The sequence below is a fragment of the Vulpes lagopus genome, chromosome 7 (assembly GCF_018345385.1).
Source record: "Vulpes lagopus strain Blue_001 chromosome 7, ASM1834538v1, whole genome shotgun sequence".
Lineage (NCBI taxonomy): Eukaryota > Metazoa > Chordata > Mammalia > Carnivora > Canidae > Vulpes > Vulpes lagopus.
The window spans coordinates 21025831-21047180 of NC_054830.1; the positions used below are offsets into that span (position 1 = coordinate 21025831).

The window sequence follows — 21350 nt, forward strand, 5'->3', positions numbered from 1 at the left end:
CACCTGGCTAGCTCAGTCAGATGGATATGCGATGTTTGATCTCAGGGCCATGAGTTCAAGCCCCACACTGGGTTTTAAAGATTAAAGATTACTTAAGCTTAAAAAAAAAAAAGAATAAAGAGTAGAATGTGAGTAAAAACAAATATTGATTATCTATAAAACAATAACATTCTTTTACGGGATTAAAAATCTGCCACAACAGGGGTGCCTGGCTGGCTCAGTCAGTGAAGCATACCATTCTTTATCCCAGGATTGTGAGTTCCAGTCCCATGTTAGGTGCAAAAATTACTTAAAATCTTTTTTTTTTTTTTAAAGATTTATTGATTTGAGAGGAAGAGAGAGAACTCGAGGAGGGGGAAGGGTGGTGGGGGGAAGGGCTGGGAGAGAATCCTCAGACTCCCCGTTGAGCAGAGCCAATGTGGGGCTTGATCCCAGGACCCTGATATCATGACCCAAGTCAAAATCAAGAGTTGGATGCTCAACTGACTGTATACTACCCAGGTGCCCCAAAAATAAAATCTTAAAAAAAAATTCTGCCATACAGAACTAAAATACAAAACATCAGTAGCATAAATAGATCAGAGTTGAATTGTTCTAAGGTCTTTGTATTGTTCAGAAGGAGATTTAAGATGCTGATTAACTTTTGACTTTGATAAATTAATTATGCATATTAAAACTTCTTGAGTAAGAAGTAACAGGTTACCAACACATCTTACAACCCCCAAATTACAGAGAAAATAAGAGGGTATAACAAAATGTAACCTAAGGAAGGCAGAAAGAAAAACAGGAAAAAAAATTACAAAATGAGATAAACAGAAAGTAGAAATTTAGATGACAAGAATATATCCAAACAATGTTATTACTAAAACTGTAAAGAGATGAAATCCAGTTAAAAAGATCATCACCTGTATTAATAGAAATTCACGTATATGCTGTTTACAAGAGATACATTAGCGTGAAAAGGCTGAAGGAAAAGAATGGGAAAAAAATTAACTAGATAAAAACAAAAGCTGATAGAACTATGTTAATATCAGATAAAACAGACTTCAAACAAAAGACCTTACTAATGACACTACATAATGAAAAAATTTCAATTTACTAGGACAATGTAACAACTTTAAACTTGTATGTTCCCAGTTACATAGTTTAAAAATACATAAAGGAAAAGACCAACAGAGTTATAAGGAGAAACAGACAAATCCATGGTCAGAGTGAGAGATTTTAAAATACTTCATTTGGTAAATAGTTTGTGCAGATAAATCAGTTAAGGATATCAATGATTTTAGTGACATAATTAACAAGCTAGGTCTGATGGACACAGGCAAAATCCTGTATCCAGTGAACAGCACCCCTGTTAGTCACAAAATTTATAGCATCTTTATTCATGATAGCTAAAAGTAGAAACCATGCAAATGCCCATCAACTGGGAAATGGATAACAAAGGGGGGAATAGCCATATAACAGCATATTATCTAGTCACAGAAAGGAATGAAGTACTAATACATGCTACAGGGATCCCTGGGTGGCGCAGCGGTTTAGCGCCTGCCTTTGGCCCAGGGCGCGATCCTGGAGACCCGGGATCGAATCCCACGTCGGGCTCCCGGTGCATGGAGCCTGTTTCTCCCTCTGCCTATGTCTCTGCCTCCCTCTCTCTCTCTCTGTGACTATCATAAATAAAAAAAAAAAATTGAAACAGATACCCTTCCTTTAAAAAAAAAAAAAAATACATGCTACAAAATGAATGAACCTCAAAGACATGCTCAGTGAAAGAAGCCAGTCACCTAAGGCAATGTAGTATTTGATTCCATTCATATGCAACATACTGAACAGGCAAATCCACAAGGAAAGAAAATAGATTAGTGATTGCCAGGGGCAGGGAGGAGGGAAATGGAGAGCACCTGTTAATGCCTATGGTTCTTTTGGAGGTAATGAAGATATTCTGGAGTTAAGTAATAGTGATGTTTGCACAACTTTGTGAATACACCAAAACCCCCCGAATTCTATACTTTATTATTTTTTAAAGTAGGCTCCAGCGATGCCTGGGTGGCTCAGTGGTTTGGCACCTGTGTTTGGCCTGAGGCATGATTCTGGGGTCCTGCATCGGGCTCCCTGCATGGAGCCTGCTTCTCTCTCTGCCTGTGTCTCTGCCTCTCTCTCTCTCTGTGTGTCTCTCATGAAAGGGTAAATAAAATCTTTAAAAAAAATTAAATTAAATTAAATTAAAAAATAAAATAATAAAATAAAATAGAATAAAATAAAATAGGCTCCATACCCAGTGTGGAGCCCAACACAGGGCTTCAACTCACAACCCTGAGATCAAGATCTGAGATGATATCAAGAATTGGAAACTTAACCAACTGAGCCATCCAGGAGCTCCCGAATTCTACACTTTAATTTAAAGAAGACTTAAATAAACAATACACCAAATTCAAAGACTGGAATAATCAATATCACAATTATGTCAATTCCCCACAATATCATTGATCCAGAGTCAATGCAATTCCAATAAAACTTCCTTGTGATCCCTGGGTGGTGCAGCGGTTTGGCGCCTGCCTTTGGCCTAGGGCGCGATCCTGGAGACCCAGGATCGAATCCCACATTGGGCTCCCAGTGCATGGAGCCTGCTTCTCCTGCCTATGTCTCTGCCTCTCTCTCTCTCTCTCTGTGTGTGACTATCATAAATAAATAAAAATTTAAAAAAAAAAAACTTCCTTTTTTTTTGTTTTTAAAAGATTTTATTTATTTATTTATTTATTTAATCATAGAGACAGAGAGAAAGAGAGAGAGAGAGAGAGAGAGAGAGAGAGGCAGAGACACAGGCAGAGGGAGAAGCAGGCATCATACAGAGAGCCTGATGTGGGACTTGATCCAGGGTCTCCAGGATCACGCCCTGGGCTGCAGGCGGCGCTAAACCGCTGCGCCACCGGGGCTGCCCAAAACTTCCTTTTTTGTGTGTGCTTAACACAACATATAAATGTATAAGGGCCAAGAATAATCAAGAATAATCAATAACCTTCCTTAACTGATAAAGAATTATAAAGCCATAATTATTAAGGCAAGAAACAGCCAAGTGAGCTGAAACAAAAGGAACAGAAGGGCCAGAAAGGGACCCAACAGTCCAGGGAAATGGTGCCAGCACTGAAAGTGTAGATGGACTTGGAGATGGCCACTTCAAGGTGATGCTTATCCCCATTCAGAAACAAAATAGAACTCTACCTAGCAGAAGACACAAAACCAATCTGAGCTGCCTTAGAGGTTTATATGTGAAAGAACTATTAAACTTTTAGAAAAAAATATAAGAGTGTCTTTATAATCTTTGGATGAGAGGGAATTCTGCAACAAGACACAAATGACAAACCACAAAGTTAAAGAGTAATAGACTGGATTATATTAAAACAATCTTCTGTTCATCAAGACACCATAAAGAATGAAAACAGCCTCACAGTGGACTATGACAGCAATAAATACAAACCAAAGAGGATTAATATTTAGAATACATAAAAAAAACTTCTAGAAATAAATATGAAAATGACAGACAACTCAAGAGAAAAGCTGGCAAAAGATTTGAACAGACACAAAAGAAACGAGAATGGTACCTGCTACATGAATCTTCAGTCTCTTTATTAAAAGAAACAAACTCAAACCACCAAATGAGAAAACACTACTTACCTACTAGACTGATAAATATTTAAAAAGCCAAGCTATTCCTCTAATTGGATACCTTCTAAACATGGTGCTTTCTTACCTTATAATAGGCCTTTGCATTGTTAAAAAGCAGCTGGAAGTCAGCCGTCAGCAGATTAACATCATCATACTCTTCCATTTTTAGCTTTTGTTGGATTTTCATCAAATCAATGGGCTGAGAAACCACTTCATAATAGTCAGGTTGATTTCTGTAGTAATTTTTTTTTAAAAAAGGTATTAGTCCAAAGTCCATAAAAAGTTATATTTCAAAACTACTGTGGTCATGTCTAACATCCCAAGTGACAGAACATACTAGACTTATTCCTATTATTACAACTGAAAAGGAATAACCAAAGCAAGTGCATATGCAAGCCCTTTTCTAAGTATATATTAGCAACATAAAAACCTAACTTAATATCTGTAATGGTTATTTATATGCTAAATATCTAAGATTTAGGGCACCAGCACTAAAACTATGTCACTGGCATCTTCTGCAAATGAAAATAACTTACCTTTCGTGGTGTTCAATAGCGGCTGAAAACATTCATTTTCAAAGCTCTTTGCAAACTTACAAAATGGACTGGCTCTTCACTTAGTGACCAGAACTTTTTCTGCCAAGTACTACCAAGTGCCTACTATATATACTGCTCTGATAGCAATTACTAAACTTATAGAGGAGAAAGATGAGGTCCTTGGCACAGGGAGTTTACCAAAGATAAAAGTCCTAAGACAAAAACAAACATGACCAAACCATTAAACAAAACAAAACAAAACAAAAAAGCCCAAAACACATAGGAATGATAAATACTAAATCCAGAATAGTGATTATCTATCTCTTGGAGAGGAGAGATAGTGAAGGTCACAAGGAAACTTCAAAGGTAGTTATAAATGATAATTTCTTAAGTTGGGTTTTGGGTTCATGGATGTTTATTATTCTGATTTTCTTTTATTTAAATTCAATTAATTAACATATAGTCTATTATTCATTTCAGAGGTACAGTTCAGTGATTCATCAGTTGTATATGATACCCAGTGCTAATTATATCATTTGTCCTTCTTTTAATTTTTTTTTTTTTTAATTTATGATAGAGAGAGAGAGAGGCAGAGACACAGGCAGAGGGAGAAGCAGGCTCCACGCACCGGGAGCCCGACGTGGGATTCGATCCTGGGTCTCCAGGATCGTGCCCTGGGCCAAAGGCAGGCGCCAAACCACTGCGCCACCCAGGGATCCCATCACTTGTCCTTCTTAATGCCCATCACCGTCTGTCTTTTTTCAAATGAAATTTCATTAAACAAGTAAATCTCCTGAAAAATTATCTCAGTGACTATTTCTCTCAATTCTCCCTCAGGGGTAGGTAGTTAACTCCATTCTAAATGGATAAGAAATAAGTTACTACCTTACAAAGAATGTCATGGTCACAAAGGCTTTAATCTCTCTTGGGACCCTGGCTGACATTTTACAGCCCTTTATGTGGGATATATTTAATTCCTAAAAATCTTTTATTCTGACATAAAAATTGCAAGAATAGTACAAAGCATGTTTTTCTGAACCATTTGAAAGTAAGCTGCTGACATGAGGTTCTATGGCCCCTGAATAATTTAGTATTTCCTATAAACAAGTACCAAAGCACAAACATCAAAATCAGGAAACTGATTCTGCTACAGTACCACCATCTAATCCTCAGACCCCATTCATATTCTGTAACGGTTCCAAAATTGTCCTTTACAGCCAAACAATCAAGTCCAGAATCACATCCTGCATATATATTTCTTTAGTTTCTTTCATTCTAAAACAGGTCCTCAGTCTTTCCTCAACTTTCAGGATCTTGATACTTTTGAAGATTATGAGCCAGTTATTTTATAGGGTGTCCCTCAATTTGAGTTTGTCTGTTTTTCTGATGAATAAATGCAGGCTACACTTTGGTAAGACTACGACAGAAATGATACCACATTTGTCACACTGTATCCTTTCAGGTGACACAAGATTTCAACTTGTCTCAGTTCTTACTGTGGGGCTCATTCTCTGATCACTTGATTATATAGTAGTGTCTGCCAAGCTTCTCAACTGACAGAGCTACTGTTTTCTTCCCTGTACTTTATGGAGCAGTACCTCCAGACTATGTAAAAGTCCATCCCTAATCAGTTTACTCACTTATTTATATCAATATGGACTTCTGGAAGTCATTAAAACCCATTACACTAATTATTCTGATGCTCAAGCTGCTCAAGGTTGGGCCAGGAATAGTCCTTCAAGATGGTTTGATCTCTCTATGTACTTCTGACATGTTCCCATCACCCTTTGAACATCTGCTTGCTTACTTTCCTTTTTAAAAAAGATTTATTTATTTATTTATTCATGAGAGACAGAGAAAGAGAGAGAGGTGGGCAGAGACACAGGCAGAGGAAGAAGCAGGCTCCATACAGGGAGCCTGAGGTGGGACTCAATCCAGGGTCTTCAGGATCACGCCCTGGGCTGAAGGCAGTGCTAAACCTCTGAGCCACCCAGGCTGCCCAGTCTGCTTACTTTCTGGCAGCCTAAGATGTTACAGGCTCATCTTGTACTTGCCCTTCAAATCAACCATTTCCCCAAATAATTCTGGTTCCTTTCAATGGTAAATGGTATTTAAAAACGACGTCCAAGGCGCTGGATGTGCTCAAGTCTCCTTGTGTGTTACCACTCCCAGGCTGTCTCAAGGGACAGAGCAGGGGACAGACATATGCTTACTTATATCTACATTTCTATTATTTACGTATGTTGGAAACCATGAATTCACACCAACACTTTTTTCTTTTTTTTTAATTTTTCTTTTCACACCAACACTTTCAATTCCAATCCTACACCACAGGGTTCATTCTAGTTTTCTTCCCCTATGTGTACCTCCTTTGTCAGATAATGAGAAACTTGAATCCTATTTATTCACAATGTATTACATACGTGATTGGTCTCCTGTTTATAACCAATCTCCTCTTGATGCTGCCTACCTCCATCCCACAATGCTTCTCCTCCCCTCACTAAGGCTATGACCCCTTGCCCTGGGCTAGGCCACACCCCATGTAGCCCTCCTTACTCCATCCATGACAGACTATTGTCACTACTACTCCCTCAACATGGACATCCTCCCTCCACTTAGGCCTCAACACCCCATGCCAGAAAGTCCTTCAACATAAGCCCCTTCTTTACCATGCCCAGGCTCTGACACTGTATGATGTGATATTGCTACTATCCACAACCCTCCCCGCAACATCCCACCACCTAGCTTCCTGGCAGATGGCAGGTTTGCTCAGTCTCATCTAATGGCTTTTGGATTAAATTCTTCAGGAAGGGAAAAGAAAAGGAAAAATAAACTGAATTTTTTAAAGCTATTACCAACTATTTATGATTTTAGTAAACTATGAAATTAAGTATTAGGAGATTAAAGGAGTGCTCATTTTACTATCTGGAGAAAGTGCAGGAACATAAAGGTCTCAGTGAATTACAACAAAGGACCATCCAGGCCTAATGTTGATGTTGTCAGTGATGCCAAGGGACTTTCTCAGAGTGAGCGTTAGGGCTTTGTTAACCTGAGATCCACCAGGGATCTCTCTACCTGGGCCTGATGGGCCAGTCTATTGCTCCTTGTTGAGGCTGGAGCCTCTCAGCAGCCTCTCAGATTTGGGGGATTATCTGTAGACAACTGAGAACCCAATTGAGGACCTGCACCTAGAAAGAATACTTTCTCCCAGAAGCTCTGTCAGAGGGCTCCTCACAAACATTTTCAGACTTAGCACACAGACAAAAGGAGATCAGGATCCCAACATTCCACTGTGTGTGTGATAAGGTCAAAACAAGGGCCTCTCCCTTTCAAAATAAAAGATTTCTACTAATTTTTCCTACTTAGGGATCCCTGGGTGGCGCAGTGGTTTAGCGCCTGCCTTTGACCCAGGGCGCGATCCTGGAGACCTAGGATCGAATCCCACGTCGGGCTCCCGGTGCATGGGGCCTGCTTCTCCCTCTGCCTATGTCTCTGCCTCTCTCTCTCTCTCTCACTGTGTGCCTATCATAAAAAAAAAAAAAAAAAAAAAATTTCCTACTTAAATCAACATATGAAAAGCATAAAATAATAAAAATCGTCCCTACTCATCCAGAGATAAAAGCACTATTAGTATCCTTTCAGACCTCCATGTACATGTATATACAAACAGGATTGTGCAGTACACATTCTTGCACAACAGCTTTTCTCTTTCAACACATGGCACCCTGCCATGACATGGCCACAAAAGAGCCAAACCATAACTGACACTTTTAACCAGAAGAGTGAGAAATACTGGGCCTGATATGTGGAGCCTGCTGTCTACCTTCCACTCTTTTCCCTATCCCCAGGATGGCAGCATTCCGAGCTGCTGCATGGCTACCAAAGAGCATCTTCATCAACCTTGCTGCAGCTAAGTTCTGACCAATACAAGAGCTGAAGTGTACCATATCCAGGTCACATCCTTAAAATGCCTTATTTTTTTCCTATGGGCTGGAAGATAGCTATGAGGGTGAGCCATCTCAGACCATGCAGACAAGAGTGATATCACAAGGAGAGCAGAGGAAAGAGGCAGATAATACCTAGGCCCTGAGGCCTTTACAAAACAGGACTTTTATATGAGAAAAAGCAATTTTTCTGTTTCAATCACTGCTAATTTGGATGTCTTAACACAAGTAGTTTTTTTTTTTTTTTAAAGGTTAATGCGAGAGAAGGGGGCGGTGAGGAACAGAGGGAGAGGTACAAGCAAACTCTATGCTGAGCAGGAAGCCTGACTTGAGGCTACATGGACCTAGGATCATGACCTGAGCCAAAGGCAGACACTTAACCAACTGAGCCATCCAGGTGCCCCACAAGAAGCTTAATATACTGATCAAAACAAAGTCCCAAAAAAGAGATTCACAATTGTGTAGCTCTGAGTATTACAGCTTCCCACAAACTCGATTCACAATTGTGTAGCTCTGAGTATTACAGCTTCCCACAAACTCTTAAGAAAATATATACATTCCACAGAGGGGTAGAGATGCCCTCAGGCACAGCACTGGGGGGAAGGCAATCAGTGCTCATAGGGTACCACAACTTGGAAGCTAGAAGACTGTGCTCTAGCACCCAAAGGCACTCTTCAGGACTAGCCTACTGGTGGGAAGCAGGCAACAGAGGCAGTCCTCTTCTATGAGGAGTTTGTGTACTCCAGTATGATGCTGCTCTTCTCTACAGCATACAGGTTAAGAGCACAGGCTTCAGAATCAGAAAGATTTGAGTCTCTCTACCTGGTTACAGTAGTTCTGAGATCTTATGCAAATTCTCATCTATAAACCACAATAATAATACTTGTCAAGTTTAAACAATATAAGGAAGTGCTTGGCATTGTGTCTAGCATGTGGTAAATAACAAAAATGGGCTTTTATTACATGCTAATTAAATAACATTTTAAAAGACTGTTATGGGGAATCTCTGGGTGGCTCAGGGGTTTAGTGCCTGCCTTTGGCCCAGGGCATGATCCTGGAGTCCCGGGATCGAGTCCCACATCAGGCTCTCTGCATGGAGCCTGCTTCTCCGTCTGCATCTCTGCCTCTCTCTCTCTGTGTCTTTCATGAATACATAAAATCTTAAAAAAAATAAAAGACTGTTATGATAAACCAACAAATCTGGAAGCAGTTATCTGTTTTTAAAAAGAGCCCTTCTTTTTTGGCCATGACTAATCTACATCCTTTAATTCAGGATGCTGACACTGTATTCTTAATGGCTCTGCTCTTTGAGGTGAAATGTTTGCCTTCAGCTCAACCTTCAACTTATTCATTACCCACCATGCAATCAACAATCATGAATGAATCTAAATCCTTAGTTAACTCACTGTACTAGTTTCCTACAGCTGCCATAACAAATTGCCATAACTTAATGGCTTAAAACAACACAAATTTATTATCTTCTAGAAGTCCCAAATGGGTCTCACTGGACTAAAACGCAAGGTATTGGCCTTCTAGAGGTTCTAGGGAAGAATCCATTTCCTCACCTGTTCCAGTTTCTAGAGGCTGCCTCCATTCCTTTGCTTGTAGCCCCCTTCCTCCATCTTCAAAGTCACGGGTGTAGCATCTGCAAATCCCTCTCGGATTCTGACTTTTCTGCCTCCGCCCTCCCTGTTTTAAGGACCCTTGAGATTACACTGAACCCATTTGGATAATTCAGGATAATTTCTCCAATGCAAAGTTAGTTGATTAAGAAATTTAATTTTTCTCTGGCATGTAATCCAACATATTCATAGATTCTGGGGACTGGAACGTGGACATATTTGGGGGCCATTATTCTGTCTACCACACTTACGTACTCCAACTACCAGAGTTAGAAGGGAATAGTGATGTCATTTTGATAGCAAGAGAAGGAACCTCTAGGCAGGGAGAACACAGCCTCTACAGGGAGGTGTATGCAATGTACATACTGGGCCAGCAATATGTTTTGCTTCATTGGACCAGAGAAGTCAAACCCAAAAGTACAGGCACAAAGAAAAACGAGCAAGATGAACATAATCATTGTGGCCTCTGTATATTTTGAAAACAGATTCCTTTTAACAATGATAGCTACAACTTCATTGCTATCTTAAAGACTGTAAATAATTTTTAAAAATACGCCTCACTCTTGTGGCACCTGAGTGGCTCAGTTGGTTGCTGTTTGCCTTCAGCTCAGATCCTCATCTCAGGGTCCTGGGATCGAGCCCCATGTGGTTGTCGGGCTCTCTGCTCACCTGGGAGTCTGTTTCTCCCTCTGTACCTCCTCCTGCTTGTGCACTCTCTTGAGCACTCTCTCAAATAAATAAAGAAAATCTTTTTTTTTTTTTTTAAATGCTTTACTCTCAAGGAACTAGACAAAGAAGAACATAATAAACTCAAAATGAACAGGAGAAATAATATACAACAGATTTAAAAGAAAATAGAAAAACAAACAAAAACAGGAATAAAGCTAAGAGTTGGTTTTTTGAAAAGATCAACATTAATCGACAAAACTTTATCTCAATGAACTAAGAAAAAAAAGAAGACTCAAAATCACAAATGAAAGAGGGGACATTACAATCAATGCCACATACATAAAAAGGATTATAAAAGACTATGAACAACTGTATGCCAATGAAGTAGATAATTCAGAAGAAATAAATTCCTAGAAACATGTAAGACTGAGTTTGAAGAAACAGAAAATGTGACTAGACCTATAACTAGTACAGACGCTGAACCTATAATCAAAAATCCTCCAGTAAAACTACTGGGTATCAACCCAAAAATACACACACACACACAAACACACACACACACAAAATCAAAGGAATACATATACCACATGTTTATTGCAGTATTATTTACAATAGCCAATTATGAAAGCAGCCCCAGATGTCCATCAATACACGAATGGGTTAAAAAGAGAGGATATGTATATGTATATACGTATATACATACATACATACATATATATATATGCACAATGAAATATTACTCAGCCATAAAAAGAACTAAATCTTGCCATTTACAACAACATGGATGGAGCCAGGGTATAATGCTAAGTGAAATAGGCTAGAAAAAGACAAATACTGTATGATTTCACTCATATGTGGAATTTAAGAAACAAATGAGCAAAGGGGAAAAAGAGAGACAAACCAACGAGATTTTTATTTATGAAGAACGAACTGTACTACCGTGGAGATGGGTAAGAGGATGGGTGAAATAGGTAACAGGGATTAAAGAGTACACTTATTGTGATGAGCATGGAGTAATGTACAGAATTGCTGAATCACTATATTGTACATCCGAAACTAACACTGTATGTTAACTATACTGAAATTTAAAAATTTAATTAAAAAAAAAAAAAACGAACAAAAAAAAACTTTTCTTTCCCAGCAAAGTCCTGGGCCTAATGGCTTCCCTGGTGAATTCTACCAAACACTTAAAGAACTAAAATTAATCCTTTTCCAACTTTTCTAAAAAAAAATTGGAGAAAAAACTTATTCTGTGAAAGCATCAATATTCTTATACCAAAGCTAGCAAAGATGTTACATAAAACTACAGACCAACATCCTTTATGAACACTTAGAAAATTTTTCAACAAAATACTAGCAAAATATTAAAAGCATCACACCATAAACAAGCAGGGTTTATTCCTGGAATTCAAGATGATTCAACCTATGGAAATTGATAAAGTAATGCATCATAGCAACAGAATGAAGGAAAATAACTGAGTGATGATCTCAACAGCTGCAAAAAAAAAAAAAAAAACTGACAAAATTCAATACCCTTTCAGGATAAAACTCTCAAAAAATTAGGCATAGATGGAAAGAACTTCAACATAATAAAGACCATATAGGAAAAGCCCACAGCTACCATCATACTCAAAATGGTAAAAAATAAAAAAAAAGCTTTTCCTCTACGTTAAGCAACAAAATAAGGATGCTTGCTCTCACTACTTCTTTTCAACATATTCCTGGAAGTCCTAGGCAGAACAATTAGGCAACAAAAAGAAAAGGCCTCCTAAATGAAAAGAAACAAGTAAAAATCTGTTTACAGATGACATTATCTCCTAAGCAGAAACTCTAAAAGATCCAAAAAAAGGGCAGAATAAATAAATTCAGCAAAGTTGCAGTATACAGAATTAACATATGCAAAAATCAGTTGCATTTCAATACACTAACAGTGAACAATCCAAAAATGAAAAAAACCCATCCAATTTATAATAGCATCAAAAAGAACAAAAAATTACAAATAAACCTAAACAAAAACATGAAAAACTTGTGCACTGAAAACTACACACCTCTCTAAGAAATTAAAGACTCAAATAAATGGAAAGATATCCCATACTCACAGATTAGAAAACTTAAATATTGTTAAGACACCAATACTCCCAAAGCTATCTACAGATTCAATCCAATACCTATCAAAATCCCAACAGTACTTTTTGCAGAAAAAGAAAAATCCATCCTGAAATTCAGATAGAATCTCAAAGATCCCCAAACAGCCTAACCTATCCTGAAAAAGAACAAAGTTGGAAGACTGTCCTAGGGTTCTTCAGAGAAACATAATAGGAAAGAGATACATACACACAAATATGTATAGACACACACACAGACACACACATGCATGGGTCTTATTATAGGAATTGGCTCGTGTGATTACCGAGGCCAGGAAGTCCAGGATCTGTCATCTGCCAGAGAATCAGGAAAGCGAGTAATAGGAGTTTGAAGGCCCAAGAACTAGGACCTCTGAGATCCGAAGGCAGAAGCAGATGGATGTCTCAGCTTAGAGAGCACTAACTGATCCTTCCTTTCCCCTTTCGGTCTACTCAAGGCCTCAGGAGATTGGGCAATACCCCACTGCACTGGTTAAGGCCATCTTTTTTATTCAGTCTCCTATTTAGAGGCTAATCTCTTCCAGAGACATCCTTATTGACATAGAAATATCTGGGAATCCAGTCAAGATAGATATCTTAGCCCAGCCAAGTTGAGACAGAAAATTAACCACCACAAGGATTCCTACTTTTTGATTTCAAAGCATACTACAAAACTACAGGTGTGGCAAGGATGTGGAGAAATTGGAACTCTTGTATGCTGTTTGTGGGAAAGTAAAATGGTACAGTGATATGGAAAACAGTATGCTGATTCCTCAAAAAATTAAAAACAGAATTACTATAAGATCCAGCAATGACACTTCTGGGTATATATCCCAAAGAACTGAGAGCAGCATCAAAGATATATTTATATACCCATGTTCACTGCAACATTATTCACAAGAGCCAAGTGATAAAAGTAACTCAAGTGTTTATCAACAGACGAATAGATAAAAGGTGATATATCCATACAGTGGAATATTATTCAGCCCCCAAAAGGAAGGAAATCCTTTTGAATGCTACATCACAGGTGTCCACTGAAACCATTATGTTAAGTGAAAGAAGCCATCACAAAATACAAATACTGTATGATTCCACTTATATAAGACCTCTAGCATAGTCAAATTTAGAAAAACAGAAAGTATAATGGTGGCTGCCAGGAGCTGGAGGCAGGAAGAAAGGAACAGGGAGTTTTATAATGGGTACAGTTTCAATTTTGCAATATAACAATGTTCTGGAGGTCTGTTGTACAACAATATGAAAAAACTCTTAATGAACTGTATGCTTAAAATTATAAAATGTATAAATTTTATGTTGTGTGTATTTTACAATAAAAATTTTTTTTAAAAATATGCTTCACTACATCCTGACAACTAAAACTAAAATCTGGACCCCAATATTCTTTAAACCATTCCTTCCAAAGGAAAACTCTATTATCAAATCCCTCCCACTCACCTTCCAACTCACCTTCGTTTGGGTGCCCTAATGAAGAGCTCACAGAGGAGCCTGCCCTGCTCATCCTTATAGTCTCGGATGGTATTGTAGAGTTCATGGCATACAGCAATCTATACATAGTAAAAGGTTTAAAAAAAAAAAAAAATCACCAGAAATGTGAACAGAAAGCCAGTGTAGGTGTAAGGATTATCCATTAACAAAAACATACCCATAAAAGGCAAGTAGAGAAGAAAATGGACAAATCCCCAAGTTCCCACACAGAAACTCAGGTCTGAACTATGCTGACATCATCTCCTTATTTAAAAGAATTTAACTGATTTGGGGCACCTGGCTGACTCAGTCAGAAAAGTATCCAACTCTTGATCTCAGGGTTATGAGTTCAAGCCCTACATTGGGCATAGAGATTACCTAAAGAAAAATTACAAAAAAATTTAACGGATTAAACATTTTGGTATCTTTCCCGAGATTTATGCTACTCATGATTGTTCTTTTCTCTTTAGCTAAATCAGTTCATATCACTCTCTCGGTTAAAATCATCCAAAAGAGGAGCTTCCCACTACTGACAGAATAAAATCTAAACTCTAAACGCTGACCAGAGTATGTAGGGTAACTACATACAGTGGCTGGGCAGACTTCACCCGTCTTCTTCCTCTGGACCATCTTTCTGTAATCACAACACAATAAACCCATTCCTGACCCAGCTCCTCTTCATTGGGTCCCTCTGCCTGGAATACCCTTCCCTAGTACTCTATAGGGTCACTACTGCCTTCCCATTACAGAGAAACCTCTCAAGTTTTGGGCACAAGTAACCCAAATAACACAAACTTTTTTTCTTAGCATTTATCATTAACTAAGAGTACTTTATTATCTATTTGTTCATCTGTTTACAGTCTGCTTCTGCCACACTAGAATCTAAGCTCTTTGTGAAAAACTGGCTTGTCTTACACGCAGTTATATCCCAACCATCAGAATAGTGACTGCTTGGCATTTGATAAGCACACAGTTATATGAATAACATATAACGTGAAGTACCTATATTTTTTTCTTTCCTTTTTGTCAAAAGGTAGAAACTTCCAGTTATTATAAATAAACACTGGGGATGTCGTGTCATGTATAACACGATAACTATGTACAACACTGCTATGTATATTTGAAAGTTGTCCTAAGAGTAGATCCTAAAAGCTCTCATTATAAGAAAAACTATACTTTTTTTGGCCATTTATAGGAGATAACAGATGTTAAACTAATTGTGGCTTTAGTTCACAATTTATGTTGGTCAAATCATCGTCGTGTACACCTTCAACTTATATAGTGTTATGTCAATTACATCTCAATAAAACTAGAAAAAAAAATTGTTCATATTTCTATTATGGTGTTGGCCATTCCCTGATCTGTAGAATTCCTAAGCCCATTTGGTTATTTTTAACTAGAATTAAGTGCTTCATGAATAAATAAAATCTTTAAAAAAAATAGAATTAAGTGCTTTGGCAGATTATACTTTTAGGAAACATCTTTTAATCAAAACACAAATAACTTTATGCAAATTTCTTATTCTAAATGTATTCAAAGTACTTTGAGAGTTCCTAATATTTATTTTATTTTTAAAATGTATTACTGAGTGGCACCTGGATGGCTCATTCGGTTGGGTGTCCAACTTTTGGTTTTGGCTTAAATCATGATCTCATGGTCATGGGACTGAGCCCCATGTAGGAATCAAAGTGTTCAGCGTGGAGTCTACCTTTCCTTCTTCCTCCCGCTTGGCCCCTACCGCTGCTCACACACTATCTCTAAAATAAATAAATGAAATCTTTAAAAAAAGTATTATTGCAGTATACCTGACATACAATGCTATATTAGTTTCAGATGTAGAAGACAGTGATTCAATGGCTCTAATACTGTTCAATGCCCACCACAGTAAGTGTAGTCCCTATCTGTCACCATATAATGTTATTACAACATTGTTGACTATATTCTTTATGTTGTACTTTTCATCTCTGTGACTTAGTTTTATAACTGGAAGTTTATACCTCTTAATCCCATTCACCTATTTCACCCCCCCCCAACATTATTTCTTAATATTAAATTATAACTGTTAAGACTGTCGACTAAATACGTACTATAAAAGAAAGAGTAAAGATATTAAGCCAGAGGAAAAAAGTGGTGAGGCCTTGTGTATTAACTGCTTATCATTAAAGGAAGAGTAGGAAAAGCAGGCAGAAACTATGTGATGCAAGTTACTCACAGGATCTACAGTTGGAAGATTGGACAGTCTCCTCCTTTTCCTGCTGGGGCCTGGTGTGGATACAGAATGGTGCCCGTCATCAAAGTCCCCGCTGACACTACTGGATGGGGAGGTAGCTCGTCTTCTCTTGGAACCCATGGAATCCAACTTCTTCTATAAGAAATAATCAGCCATGTTCTTATACTTAAATTTAGACCCTGCCACTAAGCCCTCAGCTAGCCACTTGCTACCAAGATTCTGGTTCACTTAGGAGGATATTTTAACCTGTTGTAAAGAAACTTAACTATCAGTTTTTTTAGTGGAAGTTCTGGACCTTGTTGCTTCAGCCCCTTCACTTACCAGAATGCTACACTTTCAATTTAGATGGGGCAAATTCAACAAAAGTAAACCAATTTATATGTTACCAAGTTTGAGTGACCCAATAATGCCCGGTCCCAAACTTACCCCTCACCAGACTTTAAAAACCTACATGTAGTGGTACACCCGTGTGGAGGTACTGATTCCTCAGCCCCTGAGGCAGCCAGGCAGGCCGCAGGGACAGAAGCCCCAAGGCAGTCACCTCTGGAGTCAGCAGCTTCATCTGTTTTCCCCAGTGTGTCTAACAATTCTGATCATTTTCCAGGTGGGCCATGATGTGGAAAAAAGTAGAAATCAGTGCCTGAGGCAAATGAGTAGTGCCAAAGTGCAGGGGACAGAGGACAATTAACCTTTTAACATTTTAGATCAACTCTAAAACTAACCACCGAAAATGAATTTTCTCCATTCATTAAAGAAAGCCACAAGACGGGATCCCTGGGTGGCGCAGCGGTTTGGCGCCTGCCTTTGGCCCAGGGTGCGATCCTGGAGACCCGGGATCGAATCCCACGTCGGGCTCCCGGTGCATGGAGCCTGCTTCTCCCTCTGCCTGTGTCTCTGCCTCTCTCTCTCTGTGTGACTATCATAAATAAATAAAAATTAAAAAAAAAAAAAGAAAGAAAGCCACAAGACAAACCCCTGGAGAACACTTAATGTAACATACCATACCTATGTCAAAACAGTAAGACTACTTTGAAACTTTTCTGCCAATCAGACTGACCTCCTTTTCAGTTATATGAGGTATTCCATTCCTAAGAATTTTGGAATCACAGCTTTAAGTTTCAGCAGATGATTTGGAATAGTACCTCAGAGGTGAACTTTTAGGTCCTACTTGGCCTTTCAGAAACACATATATATTTGCTGTCAAGTAGGCTGTCTAGTAACTAATGTAAACACAACTTTACAAATGTATACATTTGACTATAATACAAAAAAATGCAACCACTGAAATGATATGCTACAGCTAGAGGGAAAAGGGTATATACCTGAGGTCCTATAATTCTTATATAATTTAACAACACTACCAAGTAGCATACTGTGATTTCAAAGGTCCTTCTCTAAAGCTAAACGAAAAAACTGATCCCAGTTTCACTCATCAACATTTAATTTCAGTAAACTAAGACAGCAGCAGCTGAAAGAATGGGTTGCTAGTAGTTACGGAGAGAAAAACTGGGGAGCTCTGGGAACTGAGAGGAGCAAAACAAACCAACATATAGAACATTCTGGTAACCAACTTAGAAACAAGAGGAGCCTCCTATCTCTTCCTCAGAAGCATGGTCCACATGACATTTAAAAACAGTCTACCATAACTATATTTCTTTCTCTAGGCTTTGGTTTGTTACACAGTATGTTAGTTTGCAATTGGCTACAACTGGCTAAAAAGGTTCAAAGGGCTTAGGCTAAGGACAGCCAAGTTTTGGTGATTTTCTTTTGTAAAAGGTTGATAAACTGGTCTTAATTCATTAAAATGAAGAACCTAAGGACCAAACCTCAGTATACAAGCTATGACGAGGACACAAGTGAACATGAGGAGGGAATCTTTATGGAAAGGATAACAAAATTTAAGAAGAGTGGAAGGGAAAAGGCAAGGAAGGACAGAAAAGAGAAAAGGTGCAGATGATCAGTAATTTACCAGCTTTACCAGAGCACAACCAGCGCCTCGAAAAGCCAGTCTCCTCATTATGTCTGAAGGCCAAGTGAAGCCAGTGGGAGAAGGCAGGGCTTTAGAAGTGCTGATTCAGTGTTAATATATTCAAAACTGAAAGAGAAGAACAGGCAGAGAAAGGGGAAATAAAAAAGAAAGGTCAGAAGGAGTAAAAATGACTACGAATAGATAGAAAACATTCAAGTAGAACTGCTAAAGAAAGATAAGAGAACTGGAGAAAATAGCCATATCAGTTCTCTCGTGCCACACTGCTGCAAAGGCTCAGGCACTAACAGTACCTGACATTTCTTTTAATTTTAAAACAAATGCTTTTCATATGCTTAAAGATGTCTCACTGAGATTCCTTTACTCACATGGAATGACTGTCAATTCCAGGAATGAAGCATGCCTGCCCAAATGCCCCCTAGTCAATAAGAGCAGAGTTCAATCACAGAGCTGGAATGGAGAGTGAACACATGTGGAAGGCTCACATGTGACACCAAATGTTGGCAAGCTGGAACAAACCAAGAATGGTTCATGTGAACAGTCTGGAAACCTCCTCCCCCCTACAAAAAATTCAGAGAAAGACATTTCTTTCCAAAAGTCCTACCAGCATTAGAAAGACAACACTCACAGGTTTAGAAAGATTAAAAACAAAGCCTCTGATCAGTTTGGCAAGTGATCAAAATTACTACCTTCATAAATAACCCACTGAAAAACATATGACAACAAATTGTAAATTGTTAGTGCGTGTGTATTCTAGTTTAGACCATAATATACAAAACTCCTTAAATCGTTAACTTTCTGTGATAAAGCAAGAAAAAGAGGCAACTTAAGGGTAATTTTCAATTATTTTCTTATCCAAAGGACACATTTTTAAATGTATTTTGGAAGTTTGTCAATAAAGTCAGTATTGCCAGGTAGGTGGGAGAGGCAACAGGACTTGAGCTCAGAAGACTGGATTCTGAGTCCTAAGTACTCCGCTTCGAGTTATCTGTTTCATGTTGCTTGAGTCACAACCTCTCAGAGCTGTTTCTCCACTTCTAAAATGAGAAGTCAGGTGTGCATATATCTGCCTTAGAGCACTGGGACTGTGATATGTACACGAAATCACTTTGAAACTTCAAAGCACAACAGAGACCTTTCAACTCTAGGATTAAATGCTCCTTGGGACCAGTTAATAACATTTTATTCATTTTTGTAGCTCTGGCTTATAGAATAGTATCTGGTATAGTATGAACAATCAATTTATCTTTTTTAATAAAGGTATTAAAAGTGGGACATTAAAAAAAGCTTGTGTGGTTTAAGAGGACTGTGGGCAACCCTTCAGCAATTTTCTCCCCATGAAGAGGAAATACATTCTGGAGCTCAAATATAAATTTTAAAATGGCACTGATTACAGCTACATGTGCAAAAGTCTGACAACCAGTAACCTGCATTGGACACTAAGGAATAACCTTAAAATGTGCAACTGGGAAAATACTCATTTTAGCCACACGGTATATTTTGATAGTACTAAAAGTTCTCTCCTGTATTTCTGATACTCAATACTATAACACATGCATAGAACAAGAACCTTGGAAAACAATTCAAAGGGGGGGGGAGGGAAAACCCCACATAATTCTAGAAAAAAACAAAAAAACCACCTTAACATTGGCATTCACGGCTTTCTGTATTTTTTCTATGCCTTAGTTGCCTTTTTTTTTTTTTTTAAACCGAAGTGTTAAACCATATATATAGTTTTGCAACTTGTTTTAAACTCTGGGTTCTTCCAAAAGTCAACATTCTTCCACAGGATGTTTCAAGGCTTGTTAACAGCCCATCATATAGACATTCCAAATTTACTGAGCTTGGAGTTTGGGGTAAAATATCAAAATCTGAGGTATTTTGTACACCCAAAGCCAAAGAAGGCAATCAACGCCCTTCCATTTATCCACACGCACATTTGTTACTGTTTGAAATTGGAACTGCTTCTTCAAAAACACTTTCCTTCCTTTGAATCTTAAAATACAAGCAATCTGTTAACAAGGAATAAAGCAAAATCATACTACTCTGAATGGAAAAACATCACCTCAAAAACCATTTTTGAGGAGCCCTACATTTTTTTAAATATAAATTAATAAGAATGTCTTCTATTCCAACATATGTTTCTATAACCATAATGGTAATTTCTATACCTGCTATACTGTACTATTTCCCACTTTTTTTTTTCAGTATTTCTTCCACATTTTACCAATCTTTATTTAAATCGCCAATATCTTCTCTATCACAATAAAACTACGCTTTCGCTAGAAAATTTTAAGAGGTGGAAAATTATTAAAAACCAGGAAACGTACAATTTTAAAACCTCGATTTTCCGTGCCGCTGCAGAGAAGACACTTCAGTATCTAGCCTCTAGTATAAATACAAGTCTCACTCATATACACAGTCTGAACACAGTCATCTAGAGAAGGTAAAAAAAAAAAAAAAAAAAAAAAGATTTTTTTTTCACACTAGTTGAGTTTGCGTCAAGAAACAACAACAAAAAAAGGAGGCCCTGACCTGTGAAGAAATGAAAGACTTTCCGGACCTGTCACTGGTACCGGGACTAGGGAAACGTTGACAGCTTGGAGGCTGTCGGCGACGAGGGCTCGGCCGGCCGCCGGGGCGGGAAAGAGCGAGCGGGAGCTTCCGGGCCGCGGCGCGCCTTTGTCCGGCCGGCAGGGCAGGTGCGGCGAGGCTGCCTGGCCGTCCCGACGCCCGCCGCCGCGCCCCGCCCCGCGCGCCCAGCCCGACCGGCGCGTCCCCACGCCGGGGCGGGGCCTCCGCCGCTGCTCCCGCCCGCCCGGGCCCACACAAAGGCCCGGCAGCCGGCCGAGAGGGAGCGGCCCCGCCCGCCCCGGGCCCGGCCTTACCCAGCCGCTCCGCCGCCTGCAGCCCCGGCCGCGGTCGCCGACCGCCGCGCCCCGCCCCGTGGCCGCCACGGCTGCTGCTATTGCTCCTCCGGCTGCGGCCGCCGCCGTCGCTCCAGCACCCGCCGCCCTCACCGCCCTCACCCCTCCCGGTGCCGCCGCAAAACCAGCCCTGCGGCCGCCAAGCGAACCCGGCTCCGCACGACACTGCG

At 39.2% G+C, this 21350-nt stretch overlaps 1 protein-coding gene across 34 annotated transcripts in view; it reads right to left on the reverse strand.

The window, feature by feature from the left end:
* PBRM1 (polybromo 1) overlaps positions 1-21280 on the reverse strand; it is a 119866-nt gene extending 98586 nt beyond the window's left edge. For 12 of the 34 annotated variants that reach the window (XM_041763832.1, XM_041763826.1, XM_041763831.1 and 9 more), the window contains exons 1-5: positions 21142-21273; positions 18236-18361; positions 16249-16401; positions 14019-14116; positions 3746-3893 (exon numbers count right to left, since the gene is read on the reverse strand). In XM_041763832.1, the coding sequence (XP_041619766.1) occupies positions 3746-3893; positions 14019-14116; positions 16249-16401; positions 18236-18283 (447 nt within the window). In that variant the 5' untranslated portion in view covers positions 18284-18361; positions 21142-21273. Of the gene's footprint in view, positions 1-3745; positions 3894-14018; positions 14117-16248; positions 16402-18235; positions 18362-18621; positions 18814-20583; positions 20691-20788; positions 21092-21141 lie in introns of those variants that run through there. The other 22 variants (XM_041763834.1, XM_041763827.1, XM_041763830.1 and 19 more) reach the window with 18 other exon arrangements.
* Positions 21281-21350: the final 70 nt, after the last annotated feature.